The 23,892-nt window shown below is 36.2% G+C and overlaps 1 protein-coding gene across 1 annotated transcript; it reads right to left on the bottom strand.

Annotated features, from left to right (window-relative positions):
• Window positions 1-4,524: 4,524 nt before the first annotated feature.
• LOC145139628 (uncharacterized) lies at window positions 4,525-4,869 on the bottom strand. The gene has a single exon (XM_079073383.1). It carries the CDS (start codon window positions 4,867-4,869, stop codon window positions 4,525-4,527), a length of 345 nt encoding a protein of 114 aa, XP_078929509.1.
• Between the last annotated feature and the right edge of the window lie 19,023 nt (window positions 4,870-23,892).

Genomic DNA, 23,892 nt, shown 5'->3' with positions numbered 1-23,892 from the left:
CACCAGTCAAGGAAGCGGTGAGTGAGAGTGGACACCCATTAAACCACCATTTTATATGCAGTAACCTTATACCCCCCCCCCCCCCTTATAGACCGGTTTCGTGAATGAGGCCTACTAACGGTAAGACTGACCTTTTACTTATACATATATAATATATTAAACTTTTAATTTTATATAGTTTAAGGGTGTATTTTGAACATTTAAAATACTAAGTGGTTTAATCTTTTAATTAAACTAGACTTTTAATTTAATTAAACTCAAACCATATAATTATGGATTTATTAATACTCTTTTAATTAAACACTTTAATCGATTTAATAAAGTCTATAAAGTGTAATTGAACTATTCAAAGCATCTAGGTTATTAAAAAATTCAAAATTAAAACTATTTAATTAATTTTTAAGTTATGAACCCAAGAGTTGAATCTTTTGAAACCTTTCAATTACTAGATGTTTTAGAATTCAATATTTCAAATTAAAACTTTTTAATTAAACTTTTCAAATTCCAAAACTTGAGGGCAAGTTTTGAAACTCTTCAAAACTCTTCATTTCCATAACTTATGAGTTTAATGTTATTTTAATGGATGAGACTTTTCATGTTCCATAACTTGAGGACAAGTTATGGAACTCATTAAAAATATTTAGATCAATTTCAACAAATAAAATTATCATATAATTCATGATTGATCTAACTAAACTCATATAGTAAGATAATATCAAATCAACAATTTACAAGTAACGTTGTTTATCATATAAACCAACAATTATCTTAAAACTTTGACAATTATCTTTTGATTGGATGAGTATAATCACTACCATATCAGAAAAAAACAGATTTTATGACGCAAAACAGTTTGTGGTAGTGATCCTAATCCAATATAGGCCAAAAAAACCCGAAAATCTGCCATCTGCCAGTGCAACTCGTCGAGCTAGGCTTTGGACTCGTCGAGTTCATCAATGGACTCGGCGAGTTCAGCCTGGAAGAAGGCCTTTTTCAGTTTGCTTCAACTTTGAACAATGAACAATGCAACTATATAACAGAAAACTACCCATGGCTCTGATACCACTATTGGGTTTTGTATACTATAATACTTCTATGGTGCACATACAACCCTAATAGCTTTGGATCTAAGTTTTCTCTAGTTATACATGCAATAAAATTTCCAAAGCATGAAGCCTACAACTAGCATACAATTTTGGCATGTAAATCATAAAATCAAGTTAGAAGAATACCTCTTTATTGTAGCATGTAGTTTTGGCCTTCCAAGAGATTAGCACCTCAAGTGTGATGCCTCAAATGGTTCACAAACACCATGAACAAAGGAGGACTTTGAGAGAGAATATGGAGCACAATAAAATCGGTTATAGCTCTTCCTAGAAGACTTAGGGGCCGATTTTAGGCTAAGGGATAACACATATATAGTGTAGGATTCCAAGAGTCATGGGTAAACCCTAATCCATACACTTAGGTTATGATCCATATCTCATGTGGGCTAACTCTTCATGGATACTTACATAAACTTAGCCCATCATGGATCAATAACCCAAACAGTACATATATCACTGATTTACATAATCAGTCTCCGTTAATTTAATTAGTCTTTTTTGATCACTAAATTAATTCCAAATTAATTTTTGATCGATACTAATTAAATAATGTGATTTCACAATTAATATATTATACTTATAATATATTTATAAATCACCAATAACCTCTTTCTCAAATATTCTTCCTGTCAAATTGTTCTGGTGAAGGCAACCTAAATGGACCATGCTACTCTCGGGTCAAGTACATACCAATTATAGTTATCGGCTTAGACACCTAATCCAACACAAACCTCCTCTCATTCTGAAAACAAAACATAATGATGGAGCCTGGAAGGAAAAATACTTTTTCGTGAGGCGTGATTCTATTGATGGCGGGGATCTTTTCCCAAAGCTTGGTTTGAAAAGGGTAGGATCTATTTATTAATCTTGAGGATCTAAGGATTCAATCTTCTTATTTTGTTTATTTCGATGCAGGTTTCAAGTTTGGAGAAGCTTTTACTGTCGTTGAGGATACCAAGGACAAGATTTCTAGTTTTCTCGCTTTACCTACAGATGTTAGATCATTCAAGTTTGAGTGTCCCAATCTTCACGTAGGTTCATCTACCACAACTTCAATGGCCACTGGTAAAGATCCTTCTCAGTGTTTTTATCTATTTTATCATCGGGATCCTGAATTTATGGGGATCCTTCTTAATGTGTAGGATCCAAAACCACTCGCTCTAGTGCTCGATTCATCTTGTCTGAGCATGAAGACGACATGTACAACAGTTTGCTCATGGTGAAAAAGGAAAAGATCCTTCCTTCTCTTACTCCTATGAAGACTCAGCTCGACCTCACTGTGACGACCTCATCATCTCACAAGAGGAAACCATCTGATTCTTGGGATCTTGAGAATCTTGGAACAAAGGAGGCATTAAAGAAGTTGATCTCCTTATCCCAATCTGTGAGCATTCATGTGTTCTTTTCCATTCAGTTTTATTATCTATTTATCGTTGTTCCTCTTAGGTTGTTGATCATGTCTCTCGCTCCAATAAGGATCTCAAGGGCAAGCTTGCTCAAACAGAGCATGCTTTGAGGGAGCAGGAGGGAGTCAACAAGGAGCTCCTGTATAGATTGGAGAAGCTGTCCAGAGAGAAAGCTGAGAATGAAAAGGAGCATGTGGCTGAAATGGATGACGTGATTGCTAAAGTGAGGATGAGTGTTGTTGCTGCTGTCTGGGAGGCAAAAATTAAGCTTGCGGAGGATCTTGAAAATGTGGGATCCTGGAATGTAGCAGGATGGCGTGAGGCCCTGAAAAAATTGACTGGAGAGCCTGCTGGTGCGAATCAGGATCCTGCATTGTAGCAAAAGGAAGGAGAAGAGAAGACAGAGGTGGCTCTAGGTGGTGGTGATCATTCTGCAGTTTAATTTTTATCCAGTTAAAAAAAATTAATATTTTTGGCTTGTAAGACAATGTTTCTCTTTTTGTGGGGTGGGTGGGCAACCCGTATTAATTTCATGCCATGGATGTTTTAATATTTCTGTTTGTATGATAGATTTGCGTGGTTGTAGTGAAAGGATTTTTTCAGATGGCTAGGATCCTACAATATATCTCAAAACCTTGATATCCTGCATTAGTTAGTCTATTATTTTAGGATCTTAGGTCATTTAGGATCCTTAGAGATAAATCTTCAGTTATAATCGAAATAGTTCAATAAGGATAGATAGAACCTGGTTAACTTTGGGATTTGTGACCTTTTATATTAGGAGAAGTCTTTAAATTCCATGTGACATTAAGGTTTTCATATGGAAAGACCCTTTCTTTAGGAGTTCATCAGGGAGGGTTCTTGATTGGCCATAACTTAGTGACCTTGGGAAGGATCTCCTCTCCTTAGTAATCAACAGGGAATAATCCCGATTCAGAGAATAAATGGGAAGGATCCCCATTTGTAATCAAGCCTCAAACATTTCTTGGGGAAAATCCCATCTTATGAAAACATGATAATGTTTATGTATCTTAGTAAACCACTGAGGAAAATCCTAACTTAAGACAACACATCAGTGTTATAGATTTTAGCAATTTATTTGGGGAAATCCGAATCTTGAGATAACACATCAGTGTTTATAAACCTTAGGAAATTACTGGGGTAGATCCCAATATTGAGATAACACATCAGTGTTATAAACCTTAGGAAATTACTAAGGAAGATCCCAATCTTGATATAACGCGTCAGTTTTATTAACCTTATGTTTAAACGTTAGTATCTTGACATATGTTCAGAAATAAGAGGGTTGCCAAGTCATTGAAGCGTGGAATGATCCCCTTATTCACATCCCATAGTAAGATTTTGTGCGTCCAAGCGAGGTGTAGACACCTTAACTCATATGAAAGAGGTAATTAACTCTTTAAACCTTAGAGTGGATTAAGTACCCTTAATCTCAGGAGGGATGATTAGTCTCTATTTGTAGTTACTAGGATACTTTACATACAGTAATCGTTAAGATTGTAGAACTATGTATCTATTAGGATCCCTGAATGTTGGGATCCTCGAACATTAGGATCCTCGTGTATCAGAATCTTTGTATATCGAAATCCTTGTGTGCCTGCACATAGAAAATGTTAGCTTAGGGTAGGCGTTAGCTTGGCTAGCACCCCTCCGATGCTTAAGTTAGTAATGGTTTCTAGAAGGATAAAAAGAGTTAAATAAAAGTAGAGGATAGAGAAGGCGTACCTTGAGTTCGTTTGAAAATGATCATTACAACTTATAAGAAGTATGCTTTTAGATGGACTCCGGGATCTTGGAAAGATGTTCCCTTCAAGGGTGGCTAGCCAATATCCCCCTTTCCTACTTTCTAAAATGAAATATGGTCCTTCCCATTTAGGTGCCAACTTGCATGCATTAGGATCCTTGGTATTTTGGAACGTTTTCCTAAGTATCAAGTCACCTACCTGGAACCTTCTGAATTTGATATTCTTGTTATCTGCTTTAGTGATCCTCTATTGATGAGCAGCAATACGGATCATGGCAAGATCCCTGAGTTCATCGATAGTGTTAAGATCCTGGGATAGCATCCTATCGTTGTTCTCTTGATCCTGCAATTGATATCTTGTCGTTGAAACTACTACTTCAGTAGGGATCACGACTTTTGTTCCAAACACCAAGGAGTATGGAGTTTGTTCAGTGGATATCTTTGAAGTGGTTCTATCTGTCCATAGGACGAGAGGAAGTGCCCCTGCCCATCTCCCTTTCTTCTCATCTAATCTCTTCTTTAGATTTTTAACTATGATCTTATTGTTGGATTCAGCTTGACCGTTAGCCTGAGGGTGAACAGGAGTGGTCATTATCATTTTAATCGACTAACTCGTGCAAAAGTATCTAGTCCTTTTGCTTATGAACCGAGATCCATTATCACATATGATCTCAACAGGGATCCTGAACCTGGTCAGGATATTTCGTTTGATAAACGAGACTACTTCTTTGTGTCGTACTTGAACAAAGGATTCAACCTCTATCAATTTCGAGAAGTAGTCTGTCATCACTAACATGAACACCTTTCCCCTGTGAGCCTTTGGTAATTTGCCAACTATATTCATTCCCCATTTCATGAATGGCCAAGGGGAAATGATAGGATGCAACGGTTCTGCTGGTTGAGGTAGGATGTTGCTATGTCTTTGGCAAGAATCACATTTTTATGCGTATAAAAAGGCATCTATTTTCATCGTTGGCAGTAGTACCCTGTTCTTTACACTTTGGAGCATAAGGATCTACCACCAAGTTGGTTGCCACGATCTCCTTTGTGTATATATTTTAATACTTATGTAGCTTCGTGATCTTCCAAGCATCTAAGGTATAGGCCCTCCGTGGATTTTCTGTATTGTCTTCCTTGGATCATCACGAAACGAGATATCCTCATCTTGAAGGCCCTGTCACTTTTATCTTCACTTGGGACCGTGTCATTCTAGAGATATTCAACAATGGGTTGGATCTAGGATCTCGGGTTTTGAGGAGGATCCTGGATGTTAGGATCCTGACGATTAGGATCTTGAGGATGTGGTTGAACGTCGGGATTCTCAATTATTACTATGTTAGTTGTTTGGTCAAGGTCATTAGGATTATCATTTTTGTTCGTGGGATCTTCTATTGATGGGATTAATATATAGGTTATAGGGATCCTGATTTATGTTCGGATCCTAAGGGAAGATCCTAGGTTGGCTAGTGCGTCTGCCTCGACATTTTCTTCCCTGGGAACTTGGCTTAGGCTGAAAGTTTCGAATTTGGAGGCCAGCATTTTGAAGATTTGGAGGTATAGTACTAGTCCTTCGCCTTTCGCTGCATAGGATCCATTAAAATTATTAGTTATATATAAGGAGTCAACGAATACTTGAAGATCCTTGATTTCAAGATCCTTAGCCAGCTGTAATCCCATGATCAATGCTTTATCGAATTTGCAGCTAACTGCCTGGGGTATGATGTCCTCCTGTGGTGATTTTAGTATGACCCCAAGTCTTGTTCCTCTAAAATTTAAGAATCCATTGTTGAAGAGTGTCCATCTTCCCATGCTTTCCTCTTTTTAGAGTTCCTTGCTTTCCAATTCCGCTTCAGGTTGTAGATCATCACTAAAATCAGCAACAAATTCTGCTAGTACTTGTGAATTTATTGTTGTTCTTGGTTCATATTTGATGTCATATGTGTTTAGCTTCACATACCACTTTTCCATCCCACCTGACATCTCTGGTTTTCGCATAATGTTCTTAATGGGGTAATTAGTTATTACATGTATATTATGTGTTTCAAAATAGTGTCTTAATTTTGTGAAAGTAGTTACTAATGCAAGTATTAGTTTCTCAAGATGGGAATACATGGTCTTAAGATCCAATAGACTTCTACTTACATAGTAGATGGGATTTTGGTCCTTGTTGAGATCCTTGGCTAAAACGGAACTTACAGCGTTAGAGGATACTAAAAGGTATAAGAGGAGTGGTGCCCAATCCAGTTGTTTCACTAGTAAGGCTGTAGAACTTAAATAATTTGTAAGTTCCTGAAAAGAATCTTCGTCCTCTATAGTCCATTCAAATGTTTTTTTCTTCTTCAAGATATCAGAGAAAAGCTTGCACCTTTCTGAGGATCTTGAGATAAACCTGTTAAGTGCTGCTACACTTCCTGTTATTCTCTGAATATCTGTCGTCGAGGATGGGGATCTTGAATTGATATGGCTTTTATTTTCTCTGGACTTGCTTCTATTCCTCTTTTAGTCACCATGTATCCAAGGAACTTGCCTGATCTCATTCCAATGTGGCACTTGGAAGGGTTCAACTTCATGTTGTATTCGTCTATTGTGTTGAAGGCCTCTTCAAGATCCTTGAGATGATCCTCAACTTTCTTTGATTTTACCACCATGTCATTGATGTAGACTTCCCTGCCCCCCCCCCCCCCAGTTTGTCTTCGAACAATCGGTTAACTAACCTTTGGTATGTTGCACCTTCATTTTTAAGACCAAAGGGCATAGCAGTATAGTAGTATATATATGTTAGGGTAATGAATGCAGTATCCTCTTGGTCAGATGGTTCCATTTGGATTTGTTGGAACCCCCCTTATGCATCCATAAACATTAGCAGTTTATGGCCATCCATAGCATCTATCATGGAGTCTATGTGTGGCGGGGGAAAAGGATCCTTAGGACATGCCTTATTTAGATCCGTATAGTCCACACATACTCTCCATTTGTTGTTCTTCTTCTGCACGATGATCACGTTGGCTAGCCATCTTGGGAACATGACTTCTTTGATCATCCCAATTTTAAGAAGCTTTTCTACTTCTTCTTGGATGATCTGGTTTCTTTCTGGTGTAAACTTTCTTTGTTTTTGGTGAATTGGTCTGAAAGAAGGATCAATGTTAGGTTTATGAGTTATAATATTTTTGTCTATACCTGTCATATCCTCATGCTTCCAGGCGAATGTTTTGCTTCTATCTTTTAATAACTTTATTAGTTCTTACTCGATTTGTTCTGGCATTTTGGCTTCACGATCCTCAAGGTTCAGGTTTTCTTGGAGGCTCCACATGGGGGTGGAGGAATATTTTTAGAAGAAAAGGGGGGAATGGAGAAAGAAGATAAGGTCGGTTGGGTAGACATGATTCTCGAACGACTATGAACATCACGGCCTCACGGTGGGCGCCAAATTGGTTTGGTCAAAAATCGACTAAGTGGATATCAACCACGGTGTGTGAGAGGTTGTGGTGTTAGTGAAATGTAAGTGTAGAATAATGATCAAAGTAAGACAAGTGAGTTACAAGGACAACCCTTAATCCTTTATAGGATCTCCGACATAAAACCTTGGGAGGTGATAATGATCACCTGCCTTGATATGTTTTATTGATTTTAATCTGAGATTACAAAGATGATGAAGGTAATACAACTACAAGCGTAATGGTAGAGTTAATCATGTGTGTAGTGTGCGAGTTATATGTGTTATTTAGTCTAAGCTAATCAACAAGAAGTCTGATAATTTCGGGATCCTCAAGAATCAACATATGGACGTTGTTTGACTTGGTATTTCGGGTCTTTTGCATGGTCGAGATGACTTTCCGTTGAGAATAAGTCTCACGTTTAATAGTTCTGCACATGTGGGAAAAAGAGAGATAAAATTATAACCGTTATAGGTGTTAGAAAATATAAGTAATAATAATCAGGATCCTGTGATATATTTTAAGGATCCTGAGGTTTCAGCAATATTTAGGATCCTGAATATGATTCTAGGATCCTGCCCCTAACATATATATATATATATATATATATATATATATATATATATATATATATATATATATATATATATATATATATATATATATATATATGTACATATTGATGTATGTTCAAATGAAAACATTTTTTAAATTGAGAACAAATGAGAACAAATTTCAGCCAATCAAATTCATTAAAGCATGGGTGTCTTATTTTTATTCGTTCAGGGTAGGTAGTAATTTTGCATCTTATCTTGTTTTCACCAGTGGTTGTTAGGTAATTTGCGTTGTCTTGCACTAGCTCCACACATCAACATGTGAGCCAATCGTATCCCAACCTCCTGAGAATCGACGAGCACCACCGGCTTCGGAGATTCAGACGGCACGTCAACAACTTCAGATCCAGGTGTGGCTGATTTCGTTCGTTCAATTTCATTCCTAGACACGGGAGAATCCTTTGCGGTTGTGCTGTAAATTGCACCACCTGCAATCGCTCGCAAATCATATGGATCATCATTGATCCCATGGAGAAAGATAAATACCTAACTGAATCTCAGCTTTAGCTAATTTGCACGTTGACGGTTTGCGTGGAGGTGATTGTGTGTTCCTGATGAGCGATTCACTTCTCCACTATTATCAAATTCAAGGTCATCTTGTTTCATCAATAGTGGCATATTTCAGATTTCGTTTGTTGATTTATAACACATTCTCTTGGCATCTTCATCTTCATCTCTTTTTTTTTCAAAATTTCATATATTTTTTTAGTTTGAGAAAGATATTATTCATTTGTTTTAATTGGTTATAGGATTTGGGCAATAACACTTGCATATCATCTGTCATAGTATCATTCCTTGTTCATATCATATTGATGTTTAAGAAATGGGTGTCTCGCCTGGTGAAACAAATAGCGTCCACCAGGTGTTTGACCAAATGTCACAAAGAAACATACTTGTTATTAAGATCCAAATACATACCTTGTTGTTAACATTACTTATTTTACTTATGTCTTTCTCAAGGCCACATATGAGTTTAACTCTTTGATCTGCGAACACATAATCGTTTTGTAAAATGAGAATTTTCTTTTTCTTCGTATATTGAATAACACATCAAATAAAGTTATCATTGATTGCTTCTCATCATTCAGTTTCTTGCTAACTTCTGGAGGATTTTTACTTTCCTCCTCTTTGATTTCATGGTCAAACTCTTTGTTCAACCTTAAAGACCATTTAATTAGTAAAATAGGGGTTGGATTGGAGTCTATTAGAGAATTGATGATCATTGTAGGATTTCATGCACACAAGGTGTTTGTCGTATTATCTGAAAGAACCTAATAAGTATGAAAGTGACATTTTATTTGAAAATCCTTAACTTTGAACCCTCATTAAGACAAGCATTAAGGCCCTTAGGTTAAATTGAATTTCACATCTCTATAGCCTAATAAGTAACCAACAATCATGGTAAAAGTGATAAACTTAAGGCTTGACCATTAACTCCTTAATAGAACACCAAAAGTGATTTAGAAGCTATCATGATCAATTTTCCCAAAACTGTCCTCCAACTTCTAAAATCCGTGAAAGTCAATAAGAACATCTAAAAATCATGAGACTTAGTTTTCTGGAAATACTAGTGTGTCTACTTTCTTCGCACTTTGAATCACATTTCGAAATTCCAACTCCTTGAGGGGTAAGATTGGCAATCTTCTCAGGCTGGTCCATGCTGTCACATATTTCACGCACTATCTTCAAAAAATCATAACAAATTCATCAGAACTCCAAATGCCAAAATTCCAAAGCCTATAGTTAGATATGGATGTATAGTTTCCAACATATAAAGGGACTGGTGTAATTCTTAGTATATTGATACAATTTATTCCAAGATTGTTGAGTGGTCCAGAAAGTGACAGCTAAAAGTTACCAACTTGTAAATTTAATATAAAATAAACCAAAAATCATTAGAACGAGATATTTATATTTCTGAAAAGATAAAAGGTGAAAATTTACCAATATAATATTATCAAAATTTAATAATGGGTTGAAAGGTAAGAAAACATATCCCAAATAGAGGACTACAATCAAAGAGAAAATAAGGAAATATGTACATAAGTTTTATAAGATTAATACAACAAACACAAGCTAAATAATGATATAATTTTTGTGTAGGTTCTCGGAAAGGAAATGATCCATCTTGCTCATTCTATCTAATTTTCAAGCTCAAGGAGGTGACTTATACTAACTCTCCTATTATGTAGGCATTACTTGTTTTATGTTATTGTTCACGGATACCCTAATAACATGTGATTATGTGTATCTAATCACATATGATTTCTGTGGTTAAGATTCATTTTCGCGTTCTCGATTCAATAATTGTTTTTTTCCACTTTAATCATATGTTATTAAATACATTTAATCAGATGTGATTATATGTTTGTAATCACATATGATTTTATTTGGAAAATACAAATCTTGTCTATTTAAACCATATGTGATTAGATACATACAATCACATGTAATTATATAAACGATAACAAATATTTAACCAAGAACGCGAAAACAAATCTTTATCCAAATTAATCATATGTGATTAAATGCATATAATCACATGTGATTATATGAATCTAATCACATATGATTTATGTGGACATAATTCATTTTTGCTTTGTCGATTCAATAGTTGTTCTCATGTATTTTATCACATGTGATTATATGTATAATCGTATGTGATTAAGTACATGAGCACAACTATTGAATCGAGGAGGCAAAAATGAATCTTGTCCACCTCAAATCATATGTGATTATATACATATAATCACATGTGATTAGTTACACAAAAAAAATTATTCAGTCGAAACCGCAAAAATAAATATTGTCTACATAAATCATATTCGATCAAATACATATAATCACATGTGATTATATGTATCCAATCATATATGATTTATGTGGATGAGATTCATTGTCACATTCTCGATTCAATAATTGTTCTTTGTCCACTGTAATCATATGTGATTAAATACATATAATCATATGTGATTATATGTATCTAATCACATAAGATTTATATGGACAAAAAATAATGATGTCTATATAAATCATATGTGATTAGATACATATAATCACATATGATTATATACACAAGAACAGCTATTGAATCGAGAACACAAAGATAAATATTGTCCACATATATCATATGTGATTAAACGCATATAATCATATGTGAATATATGTATTTAATCACATAGAATTTATGTGGAAAATATTCATTTTCGCGTTCTCGATATTATATGTATCTAATAAGATATGATTTATATGGACAATATTCATTTTCGCATTCTCGTTCAAAAGTTGTTCTTATAGATTTTAGTCACATATAATTTATGTACACAAGATTCATTTTTGAGTTTTTGATTCAATAGTTTTTCTTTTTCCACATTAATCATATGTGATTAAATACCTACAATCACATACGTTTAAATACATAAGAAAAAATATTGAATCAAAAATACAAAAACGAATATTATCAATATAAATCATATGTGATTTGATACATATAATCACATGTGATTAAGTACATGAATACAACTATTGAATTGAGAAAGAAATAATGAATCATGTCCACATAAATCATATGTAATTAGGTACATATAATCACATGTGATTATATGTATTTAATCACATATGATTTTTGTGGACAATATTCATTTTTGCGTTTTTAATTCAATAGTTAGTCTCGTGTATTTAATCACATAGGAGTTATGTGAAAAAGATTTGTTTTCACGTTCTTGATTCAATAAATCATATGTGATGAAATATATATAATCACATGTAATTATATACACGAGAACAAATATTGAATCAAGAACATTAAAACAAATTTATGTCCACATTAATCATAAGTGATTAAATACTTATAATCACATGTGATTAAATATATGAGAAAAATTATTGAAACGAAAAATCAAAAATGAATATTGTTCATGTAAATCATATGTGATTGGATATATATAATCACATGTGATTATACGTATCCAATCACATATGATTAAAGTTGACAAAAAATAATTATTAAATCTAGAACGCAATAATGACATAAGGATGAGCAGTTTGTCCCAAATCCCGATCTCGTACCGGTACCGTACCGGAACCGGTACCAAACCGTACCGAATTTGAAAGTATGGGACGGTACTCGGTACTCTAAATACATGAAATTCGGGATTCGGTACCATCGGTACCGGTACTAGCACCGAAAACCGGTACCATTCTCGGTACCGGTACCGGTGATGTTAATTCGGTTCGGTACTCGGGATTGAGTCTCGATAAAACTCAGTTTTCGGGAAATCGGAAATGGTACGGGTCGGTACCGGTTCCGTCCCACGCTCATCCCTATAATGACATATGTGATTAAATATATCTAATCACATTTGATTAAATATATATAATCACATGTGATTATATGTATCTAATCACATGATTTATATGGACAAAAAAGAATATTGTCCATATAAATCATATGTGATTAAATACAAATAATCATATGTGATTATATACAAACAATCACAGGTGATGGTGATGGATGGTGGTGGTGTGTAGTGATGTTTGGTGGTGGTAGGTGGTAGGTGGTGATAGGTGGTGATAGGTGGTGGTGGTCGGTGGTGATGGGTGGTGGTTGGTGGTAATGGCGGGTTGTGGTGGTGGTCGGTGTGATGGGTGGTGGTCATAATGGTAGGTAGTGGGTGGGTGGTAGTGATGGGTGGTGGAGGTGGGTGGGTGGTGGTTTTGGTGGGTGTGGTGGGGGTGATGGGGGCAGGTGGTAATGATGAGTGGTGGTGGTGGTCGGTGGTGATGGATGGTGGTGGTGGGTGATGGTGGTGGGTGATGGTGATGGGTGGTAGGTGGTGATGGTGGTGGCGAGTGCTAGTTTTGGTGGGTGGTAGGTGGAGGTAGTGGTGATGAATGGTGGTGATAGGTGGTAAGTGGTGGTGGTTGGTGGTGATGGTGATTGAGGTGGTGGGGAAGGTGGTAATGGGTGGTGGAGGTAGGTGGTAATGGTGGTGACGAGTGGTGGTTTTTATGGGTGATGGGTGGGGGTGGTGGTGGAGGTGGGTGGTGGTGATGAGTGGTGGTGGACGGTAGTGATGAGTGGTGTTGCATAGTGGTGGGTGTGGTGGTTGGTGGTGGTGGGTGGAGGTAGCGGGTGGTGGTGGTAGGTGGTGGATGGTGATGGTGGTGGGTGGTGATGGAGGTGGCAGGTGGTGGTTTTGGTGGGTGTTGGGTGGAGGTGGTGGTGACAGATGGTGGTGATAGGTGGTGGTGGTGGTTGGTGGTGGAGGGTGGTGGTTGGTGGTGGTGGCGGGTGGTGGTGATGGATGATTGATGTGGATGGGGTGGTAGTGATGGGTGGTGGAGGTAGGTGTTGGTGGTGGTGGCGGGTGGTGGTTTTGGTGGGTGATGGGTGGGGTGGTGTTAGTGGGTGGTGATGGTGGTGGCAGGTGCTAGTCGTGTCGGGTGGTGGTTTTGGTGGGTGGTGATAGGTAGTGGTAGTGGTGGGTGGTGGTGGAGGGTGGTGGTGATGGGTGGTTGAGGTGGGTGGGGGTGGTGGTGATGGGTGGTGGAGGTAGGTGGTGATGGTTGTGGCGGGTGGTAGTTTTGGTGGGTGATGGGTGGGGGTGGTGGTAGCGGGCGGTGGTGATGAGTGGTGGTGGTCGGTAGTGATGAGTGGTGGTGCATGGTGGTGGGTGGTGGTGGTGGGTGTGGTGGTTGGTGGTGGTGGTGGAGGTGGTGGTGGTGGTTGGTACGTAGTGGTGATGGGTGGTGTTGGTTGCGTGGTGAGTGGTTTTGGTTAGTGAGTTTTTTAATTGTTTGTAACAATTGATTGATTTTTATGGATATTATTTTATAGTTTTAATTAAAAAAATTATGTGGTCCAAATTTGTTTTTCAAATGTTTTTGCAATAAGAAATGTTCTCAATTAAAGGCTTATATATATATATATATATATATATATATATATATATATATATATATATATATATATATATATATATATATATATATATATATGGTCCAGATCCGATAGCAACTCAAAAATTGATAAGAACCGCGAGAAGAATTTTAAGCCAATTATTCCAGAGGGTAAAATTGTCAAGTTATCGCTTGGGCCAGACTTTTGTCGCTAATTATGGGCCAGTGATGCGCCGCTTTTTGCATATGTGGCCTGCTAGCCCACAGCTCCATATTTACTGTTTGGGCCAATTTGGGGAGTAAAATGTATTCGTAATTATGTTGTGTTGCACTGTTGCTTATGTTTTTTTAAATTATTATTAAACTAGCGAAAAACCCGGGCTTCCTCCGGGCCGTTTTTTGTGTTTTTTATGAAAAAATGTAAAAAATTTACCGTAAGGACCAAAAGTGTCAAAATGGCTAAAGAATTAAAGGGGTTGGAATTAGCAAGTTTTTAGAAAAGAGACCGGTTATCAATTCCTTAAATGTTACATTTTAACGGCAAAATAATACAATTATTTTTTAATTTTTATTTTTGTAAAGTGAAGTTCACTAACGTGGATTTCGAAACCAACTTTCGCATACCGACTAATCCAATATTCCAATATTACGAAAATAAGGTTACTTTTTATGCCTTAAAGTAACTGCAAACGAACTTACATAGTAGTCAAAAGGGCTGAGACCAGAGGGAGTGGAGTGCGTTTTCAGCCTACGTGGCATGTGAAACCGCAGTGAACACCGCCCCCTTCAAGTTCTTAGGGTCTGATTCGTAACCAATATAATTAGGTGATGTTGATAGATAGATGGAGGCGGCGGCAGATGCTGATGGTGGCAGCAAAGAGACGATTCAATCGCTAACATATTGTCGGTGTTATCTCCTGCGTGGGCAATAGAAGCTCAGAGGAAAAAACACCACGTAGATGGTAGCTCTGGACCTGAACGGACGTGGAGTAGGTTCAAAGCGGTAGAATGAGTAAATGGATCAGAAAAGAATGGCGGTACAAAAGGATCGAGAAGGAATGACCGACCCAATACAAATAACATAAAAAGGGACGAAATTGCAACTTCAAAAAAAACCGGGCAATTCCATCGATATGTATTGAACTTTATTTAGTAAAAAAAAAATTCCAAAATGGTTAATAGGGAAAATAAAATGACCAGTTATGTCAAACCCTTAGGAACTTTAGTGTTCCTAAGAGAACCTAAAATTAATCTATTATATAATAGTATAAACATAACCTAAAATTAATATATTATATAATAGTATAAATATTATATGATTATACGCATTTGCACTGTTGCTTATGTTTTTTTAATTGTTATTAAATAGTATAAATATTATATGATTATACGCATTTTATGTTCAATGTTTTTTACGAGGTTTATTTTTTTGTTACATTTCGATGGATTTCATACTAAAAGAATTAATATTATGTGGCATAATATATATGTACAATTAATTGTTTATGATTCTATTATAAATTAAAAGGTGTAATTTTTTCTTACTTTAGCTGTATCATGTGAAAATAAACTATTGCTTGTGGACCATGCAATTTTGTTTGTAACATTATAGAATACAACATAAAATACATGTGAAAATAAACTATTGCTTCTAGACCATGCAATTTTGTTTGTAACATCATACAATACAACATAAAATACAGTATCTTTTTTTAAAATCTTCATTTGTGATATGATTTTTTCATCATATTATAATCGTTACTAGAATTTTATAAAGTTACATTTTTATAATAACATTTTTTAATCGTCATTTTTGAATCATAACTTCTAAATTATAATATTTTTGATCATTTCGTTTTATATAATATCATTTTGGATCATATTATTAGGATGATAATATTTTCAACTAAATCAAGTTCTGCATCATAAGAGATTAAGAATCATAACATTTGTTATTCATAATGCTTTCAAATCATAAATGTTAAGCATCATAAACTTTCTAAATCATAACTTTTTTGGATCAAATCTTTTACAAATTTTTATGATTCAAAAGGCTTATGATCCAAAAAGTATGTGGTATTTATATATCCAAAATATAAGAAGAATAAAAAGGTTTTGGATCATAACTACGATCCATAAATTAATATGATCCAAACGTTTTCTGATTATTTATGATGGACAGTTCATATAATATGCATCATAAAGGTTTGCATCATAACTATTAATAATTGAAATTTAAGTAAGAGGTAAAAGTTTATGATGCAAGAAGTCTATGGTCCAAAAACTATGATCAAGAGGTTTTGGATCATGACTACGCTCCATAACTTAATATGATCCAACCGTTTTCTAATTATTTATGATGGTCAATTCATATAATATGCATCATAAAGGTTTGCATCATAACTATTAATAATTGAAATTTAATTAAGAGGTAAACTTTTATGCTGCAAGAAGTCTACGATCCAAAACCTATGATCAATAATTTCTATGATCCAAAGCATTTTTATTACGATAGACAATTTATATAAAACCGATCATCAAACTTAGGATGATAACTATTACTAACTAACATTTAAGATCCAAAGTTATGATATATAATTTCTATGATTCAAAAAGGATACATGAATCATAAAGTAAGTTTTGGATCATGATATGATCCAAAATTTTATATAACCCATAAAGCTATTTTTAGAAAATAGCATAAGATGATGGATTATAGAACTTTTATAAGATGGATAATTTCTATAATTTGGGAAATTTCCATAAGATGGATAGAAACATGATCCAAATTACTCATCATAATCCATAAACTTTCAATAAGATGGAAAATTTCTATAAAATGGAACATAAAAGTTTATAACATAAATCATAAACATACAAACTACTATCTTTCATATCCAAATTCACATATTAGTAAAAACTAACAATGTACCTTAATTGAGTTCATAACAACCCTAATATTTATAAATTAAAGGATAAAAACCAAAACATAAAAGATGTTGTCAAAGAAATAACTTTAACTTAAACATACTTCTCCATAAAGTTTTGTACAGACTGTTAGGGCCAGGATCCCATAATTACATTCAGGATCCTTAAACATACTTCAAGATCCTGATTATTATCATTTATTTTCCTGACATTTATAACGGTTATATGCTTCTTTCTTTTTCTCACATGTGCAGAAATAGTCAGCTAAAGACTTATTCTCAACGAAGAATCATCTTGACCATGCAAAAGACCTGGAATACCAAATCAAATAACGTCTATAAGCTGATCTCAGAGGATCCCAAAATTATCGGACTCATTGTTGCTTAGTTTAGACTTTAAATAACACATGTATTCATCACACTAGACACACGATTAGCTCATGTACGATACTTGTACTTACATTTACACATTCATCTCTGTAATCAACTTCTTCAATCAATAAAATCATCAAGGCAGGTGATCATTATTACCTCCCAAAGTTTTATGTCGGAGATCCTAGCAAGGATCAAGGGTTTTCCTTGTAAATCACTTGTGTCACTTTGATCATCATTTTGTACTTATTTATTTTGAACATCACAACCTCTCATACAATTTGGTTGAGTTTCACGTGTGTAATTTTTAACCAAAAGAATTTGGCACCCACCGTGGGGCCGTAGTGTTCAAAATCTTTACAAAAAATCATGTCTACACAATCGAACCTGTCCTCTTCCTCAATTCCTCCCCTTTCCTCCAAAAACCTTCCACCGCCTCTAGTTGGAACTACCAAGAAAGCCTCGGAAGCATCAAAGAAAAACACCTCTCCGGTCGCAACCCAAGGATTCCAGGATCTTCCTGTGCTGATTTCCAATAATGAAATCTTCACTATGATGAAAAGACAGGAACGACAAGTCGCTCAACAGCAGGAGGATAACAGGACAATTCTCAAGGAAGTGGAGAGAATGAGGACAGAAATCCAAAAGCCTCAAAAAGCAGCACCCTCGATCTTGCAGCCCAAGATCCTGAACTTTGATAACACGTGATCCTCAGTGATTCGCCGCGAGATAGGATCCTCAATATCGGCCTATGTTCCCGCCTGGGGCGCAACTCCATAAGAGCAAGCCCATACGACCCATGATCCCAACGAAACCTTTTTTACTCCCAATAACAAGTATCCTGGTAACCTCGTCAATAATAATATCTTTACCACTAACTCTATGGACCTTGATACGAGTTTAAGCCCGATCATGGCTAAGGAGCTTCAGCAATTAATAGAAATTATCTCAAGCATGCTTGGAGTAGTTCAACCTGTACCGGAACTATCCCCCACAAGCCACATGATCTCAAGATTTGTTCCGAAAATAGCTGATATCGAAGTCCCAAAGCGGTTCTAAACCCCCAGCATGAAGCCTTATGATGGAACTACAGATCCTAAAGAGCACATGGCACAATACAGGGAAAGGATGTAGATCATTCCCATCCCCACTAACTTGAAAGAAGCTTGCATGTGCAAGGGTTTTGGTTCAACCCTCACAAGATCAGCTTTAAAATGGCTTCTTAACGTTCCTCCTTACTCTATTACTTTGTTTGATCACTTAGTTAATTTATTTAACAATCAATTTCTTGTAGCAGAACATTCGAAAAGATCACTAGTAATCTTTATCGAGTGGTCCAGGATCCTAAGGAATCCCTTAGGACTTTTATGAACAGGTTTGGCTGGGAAGCTCTGAGTATCCCCAACATCGACATGGCGACTGCAGTTGAAGCCTTTAAAATGGGCTTAAAGAAGGACTCTTCTTTCTATGAAGACCTCGTAATGACTCCATGCAAAAGGATGGACGAAGTTGGGAGCAGAGCTCTAAGGTTCATAAGGCTCGAAGAAGACAAGGAGGTCCAAAAGAGGAGCAACCCACCAAGCTCATACGATCACCCCAATAGGAAGGCAGACTCATTGGCCGAAATATCCTATAAGTCGAAACCATATTCCAAACCTGATCATCATAGGATTAACGCCCGTGAAGATGAAGGAGAGGAAGAAGACTTTCCTAAGATTACTGACTATTGCTTTTCTATGGATATTTCAGGTGTAATATTTGTTATGCAGGATCTTGGAGACAAAGCAAGATGGCCAAGAAACAGAGAAAAATCCACCGCTTGGAAAGAAAAATCCAAATTGTGTGCGTACCATGAAGACTTTGGTCATATCATAGAGGATTGCATAGCTCTCAGGAAGGGGTCAGCTACCTCTTAGGAAAAGCATACCTTAAAGAAATCCTGGGAAGAAGAAAGGAGAGATCCAAAGAGAAAGATTAGGATCCTCAGAAGATCCTCGACAAACCAGGATCCCCTCCTGCTGACGCCAAGGTAATCAATGTGATCTCTGGAGGATCTGACATTTGTGGTACCTTTTATTCTGCAGCAAAGAGGCATGCCATGGTGTCAAAAACAGAGAAATAAAAAGGGCCACAGAAGAATACGTCAATCACAAACGAGAAAGAGATCACCTTCGACGAAGCAAATAGACAATACATCCAGGATCCTCACTATGACGGATTGGTAATCACTCTTTACATTGCCAAGCATTTCGTCAGAAGGATCCTTGTCGATGGAGGATCCTCAGTCAACATTATACCCCTGGAATCATTAAAAAGAATGAACATCCCGGAGTACGGAATAGTTAGAAGATCCTCAGTGCTGATGGGATTCAACGACGAAACCAAACACACCGTCGGCGAGATAAAGCTACCTATCTACATAAAGGGGGTAAACTATGTGTAATTTTTTTGTGTAATTGATACATTATCCTCTTATAATGTTATACTTGGTAGACCATGGATCCACGAAATGAAGGCTGTCACATCAACATATCATCAGTGTGTGAAGATGCCTACCCCATGGGGGATAGTGAAGATCACAGGAGATCAACAAGAATCCAAACAATGCTACATGACTTCGATGAAATCCTCGACGATACCACGAAAAGAATAATAACTAAAGCAGGGGGCACAAGACGTACTAGAAACAAGAGAGCTAGATGTAAAAGAAATACCCCTGAACCTTGAGGATCCTGAAGCCAAAATTCTCATAGGATCCTCAATGCCAGAACAAATCGAACAAGATCTAATGAATTTCCTCAAAGCTAGAAGCAAGACGTTTGCATGGAAGCACAAGGACATGACAGGTATAGACAAAAATATAATAAGACATAAACTTAACATTGATCCATCTTTCAAACCTATACACCAAAAGAGAAGGAAATTCGCACCAGAGAGAAACCAAGTTATACAAGAAGAAGTAGAAAAACTTCTTAAAACAGGAATGATCAAGGAGGTGAAATTCCCAAGGTGGCTAGCTAATATGGTCGTGGTACAAAAGAAGAATGGTAAATGGAGAGTGTGTGTAGATTAGACGGATCTTAACAAGGCTTGTCCCAAGAATCCTTTTCCCTCTACCACACATAGACTCCATGATAGATACGATAGTAGGTCATGAATTATTAACATTCATGGATGCATCAACAGGATTCCAACAGATCCAGATGCAACCATCCGACCAAGAAGATACGACATTCATAACTCCAACATGTATCTATTGGTATAATTCCATGCCATTTGGTCTTAAAAATGCAGGTGCAATATACCAAAGGCTAGTCTACAAGATGTTCAAAGAGAAACTGGGGGACACCATGGAAGTCTACATCGATGACATGGTGGTCAAGTCTAAGAAAGTTGAAGATCACCTCAAGGATCTCGAAGAAGCCTTCGACATACTAGAAAAATATAACATGAAGCTAAATCCCTCCAAGTGTCACTTTGGAATGAGATCAGGCAAGTTCCTTAGGTACATGGTGACCAAAAGAGGAATTGAAGCAAGCCCGGAGCTAATCAAGGCCATCTTCGATCTAGGATCACGGTCATCGACAAAAGATATTAAAAAACTAAAAGAAAGAGTGGTAGCCCTAAACAAGTTCAAATCAAGATCCTCAGAAAGATGCAAGCCTTTCCATGACATCTTAAAGAAGAACAAATGGTTCGAGTGGACCAAGGAACATGAAGACGCTTTCCAGCAACTTAAAAAATATTTAAGTTCGGCACCCCTATTGGTAAAACCATTAGATGGGGAACCACTTCTCCTCTACCTTTTAGTATCCTCAAACGCAGTGAGTGTAGTCTTGGCTAAGGATCTTAACGGGGACCAACATCCCATCTACTATGTAAGTAAAAGTCTCTTGGATCCTGAGACCAGGTACTCCCACCTTGAAAAACTTATACTTGCATTAGTAACTGCTTCTACTAAATTAAGACACTATTTTGAAACACATCCTATAAATGTAAGAACTAATTATCCCATTAAGAATGTTATGAGAAAACCATAAATATCAGGAAGGATGGAAAAGTGGTCTGTGAAATTAAGCACATATGACGTAAAGTATTAGCCAAGATTGTTAGAACCTGAAAAGTGAACCTCTAGCAATCACAAGTATTGAAGATCTGAAGTCAGCAAGTTCCGAAGTAGAGATGGATTCCGAAGTGAAGACCATTCCGAGATGGAGCAAAGATCCGAGATCGATAGTTTGTTTATGTATTTATTTTTTCTTGTCTTTTAAAGTGTGTAACATTTCATAGGACTTAGCCTTTTGTATCAGTTAGATAATCAGTTGTCAGAAGCTGTTTATTATCCAGTCCTAGGAACGTTTTGTAGTTTGTACGATGTACCTCCTTTTCATATATAAGGAGTGATTTTAATGACAAGAAATATATGGATTGTTCCTCTAAAGATAGCAAATATTCCTCTTAACTCTTTTTCACTTTTCTCTCAAGTAAAAACCCTTCACAACATTCTTCTTGTTCATTTATTGTCTTTAAATTTATCATAAAATAGTTTCTTCATTTAATACTTGTGTACTTTGTTGAATCTTTACTTCAAGTCTCGACTGGTATTACCAGACTTGACTGGAACATCAATTAAGAGAAGACATTGATCTTTAAGATTAACTCAAGGTTTGAGTTTTCAAACCTTGTCCTTACGCATTGATTCTTGTACTCACAATTGGTATCAGATCTTGAGTGGTTGTCCTTTGAATTCATAAGAACAGATTATAGTTGATTCGAAATTACCTTGGTATTTCGATCATTTATGTGCTCAGGATAAAAGCTCTTCTATATACATCTTCTGCTCTTATATCTTAGATTCAATGGCTGCTCCTAATTCCCAACAAATGTATTCAGTGAAAATAGCAAATAGCATGGGTTTCCCTTCTCGTACCCCATTGCTAGTTGTTGAAGAGTATGATCACTAGAAAGTCAGAATGGAAAGGTTCTTACTTGGAAAAGAAAAATGTGAAGCTATTTGGAGATCCGTTAAAGAAGGTCCACATGTTCCTGTGAGACAAACTGTGAGAGATGTTGTTACAACTCTCATGGGACACGATGAACAGCGTCAAGCACCTCTTACTGCTGATGACATCGAGAAATTACATGCAGATCAAGTTGCATTTTCCGAAATGGTATTTGGTGTTCCTCCTTCTCTCTTTGAGCACATTATGTTGTGCAAATCTGCTAAAGAGATTTGGGACACTCTCCAAGACCTGTTCGAGGGATCAGAAAACATGAAGGTTAAGCGTTTAACTTCCGTCGTCAACGAGTTCGATACTTTCACCACAACTCTCGGTGCATCAGTTGCCTCAGCCTAGGGGTGAGCATTTGAACCGGTGGACCGGACCGGACCGTTTTTTTGGACCCCCGGGCCGGTTCTCGATTCTAGGAATCCATCAAAACCGGTCCGGTTTTTTTCCCGTTCCGGTCCGGTTTTTACCAGGTTTAGAACCGGTTGGACCCGATTTAAAAAAAAATTTGTAATCTGTGAAATTTTTTAAACAACCATAACTCATTCGTTGTAAGTCGGATTGATACGCGGTTTTTTCCAATGTTTAATTTACAGTTTGTAGATGAATTTAAACTATAATTTTGTTAATTTTGGTATTATATTCAATGTGTTACAGTCTTTCAAAGTTAAGATATCAAAGCTGAAAATTTTCAGCTTTTCAACAACATTTTCAAAATTTTGTAATCTGTGAAAATTTTTAAACAACCATAACTCATTCGTTTTTAGTCGGATTGACACGCGGTTTTTTCCAACGTTTATTTTACAGTTTGTAGTTGAATTTAGACTATAATTTTGTTACTTTTGGTATTATATTCAATGAGTTACAGTCTTTCAAAGTTGAGCTATCAAAGCTGAAAAATTTCAGCTTTTCAGCAAGATTTTTAAAATTTTGTAATCCGTGAAAATTTTTAAACATCCATAACTCATTCATTTTAAGTTGTATTGACCTGATATTTTTTCCAACATTTAGTTTACAGTTCATAGATGAATTTAGACTATAATTTTGTTGATTTTGGTATTATATTCAGTGAGTTGCAATCCTTCAAAGTTGAGCTATCAAAGCTGAAATATTTCAGCTTTTTAACTATTATTTTATACTATAATTCTGAATTTTATGTATTTTTGACAAATAAATCATATGTAAGGGATCTTGGTGGACTTGATTTATATGTTAGTTGATTTTATTTGGAAAATTAATTTTGCAAGTTATAATATTATACATCAAGGTAGATTAGTTATGCATGAAACGGAAACGTAATCATTTTTACAAGTTGTATCGTATCAAACCCAACAACATATTCGTTTTAACAAGTTCTA

The sequence above is a fragment of the Lactuca virosa genome, chromosome 9, assembly GCF_052849685.1.
Source record: "Lactuca virosa cultivar CGN04683 chromosome 9, Lactuca_virosa_CGN04683_v6, whole genome shotgun sequence".
NCBI lineage: Eukaryota > Viridiplantae > Streptophyta > Magnoliopsida > Asterales > Asteraceae > Lactuca > Lactuca virosa.
Note: the sequence above shows the minus strand (reverse complement) of the source record. Positions and strands in the feature narration are given on the sequence as shown.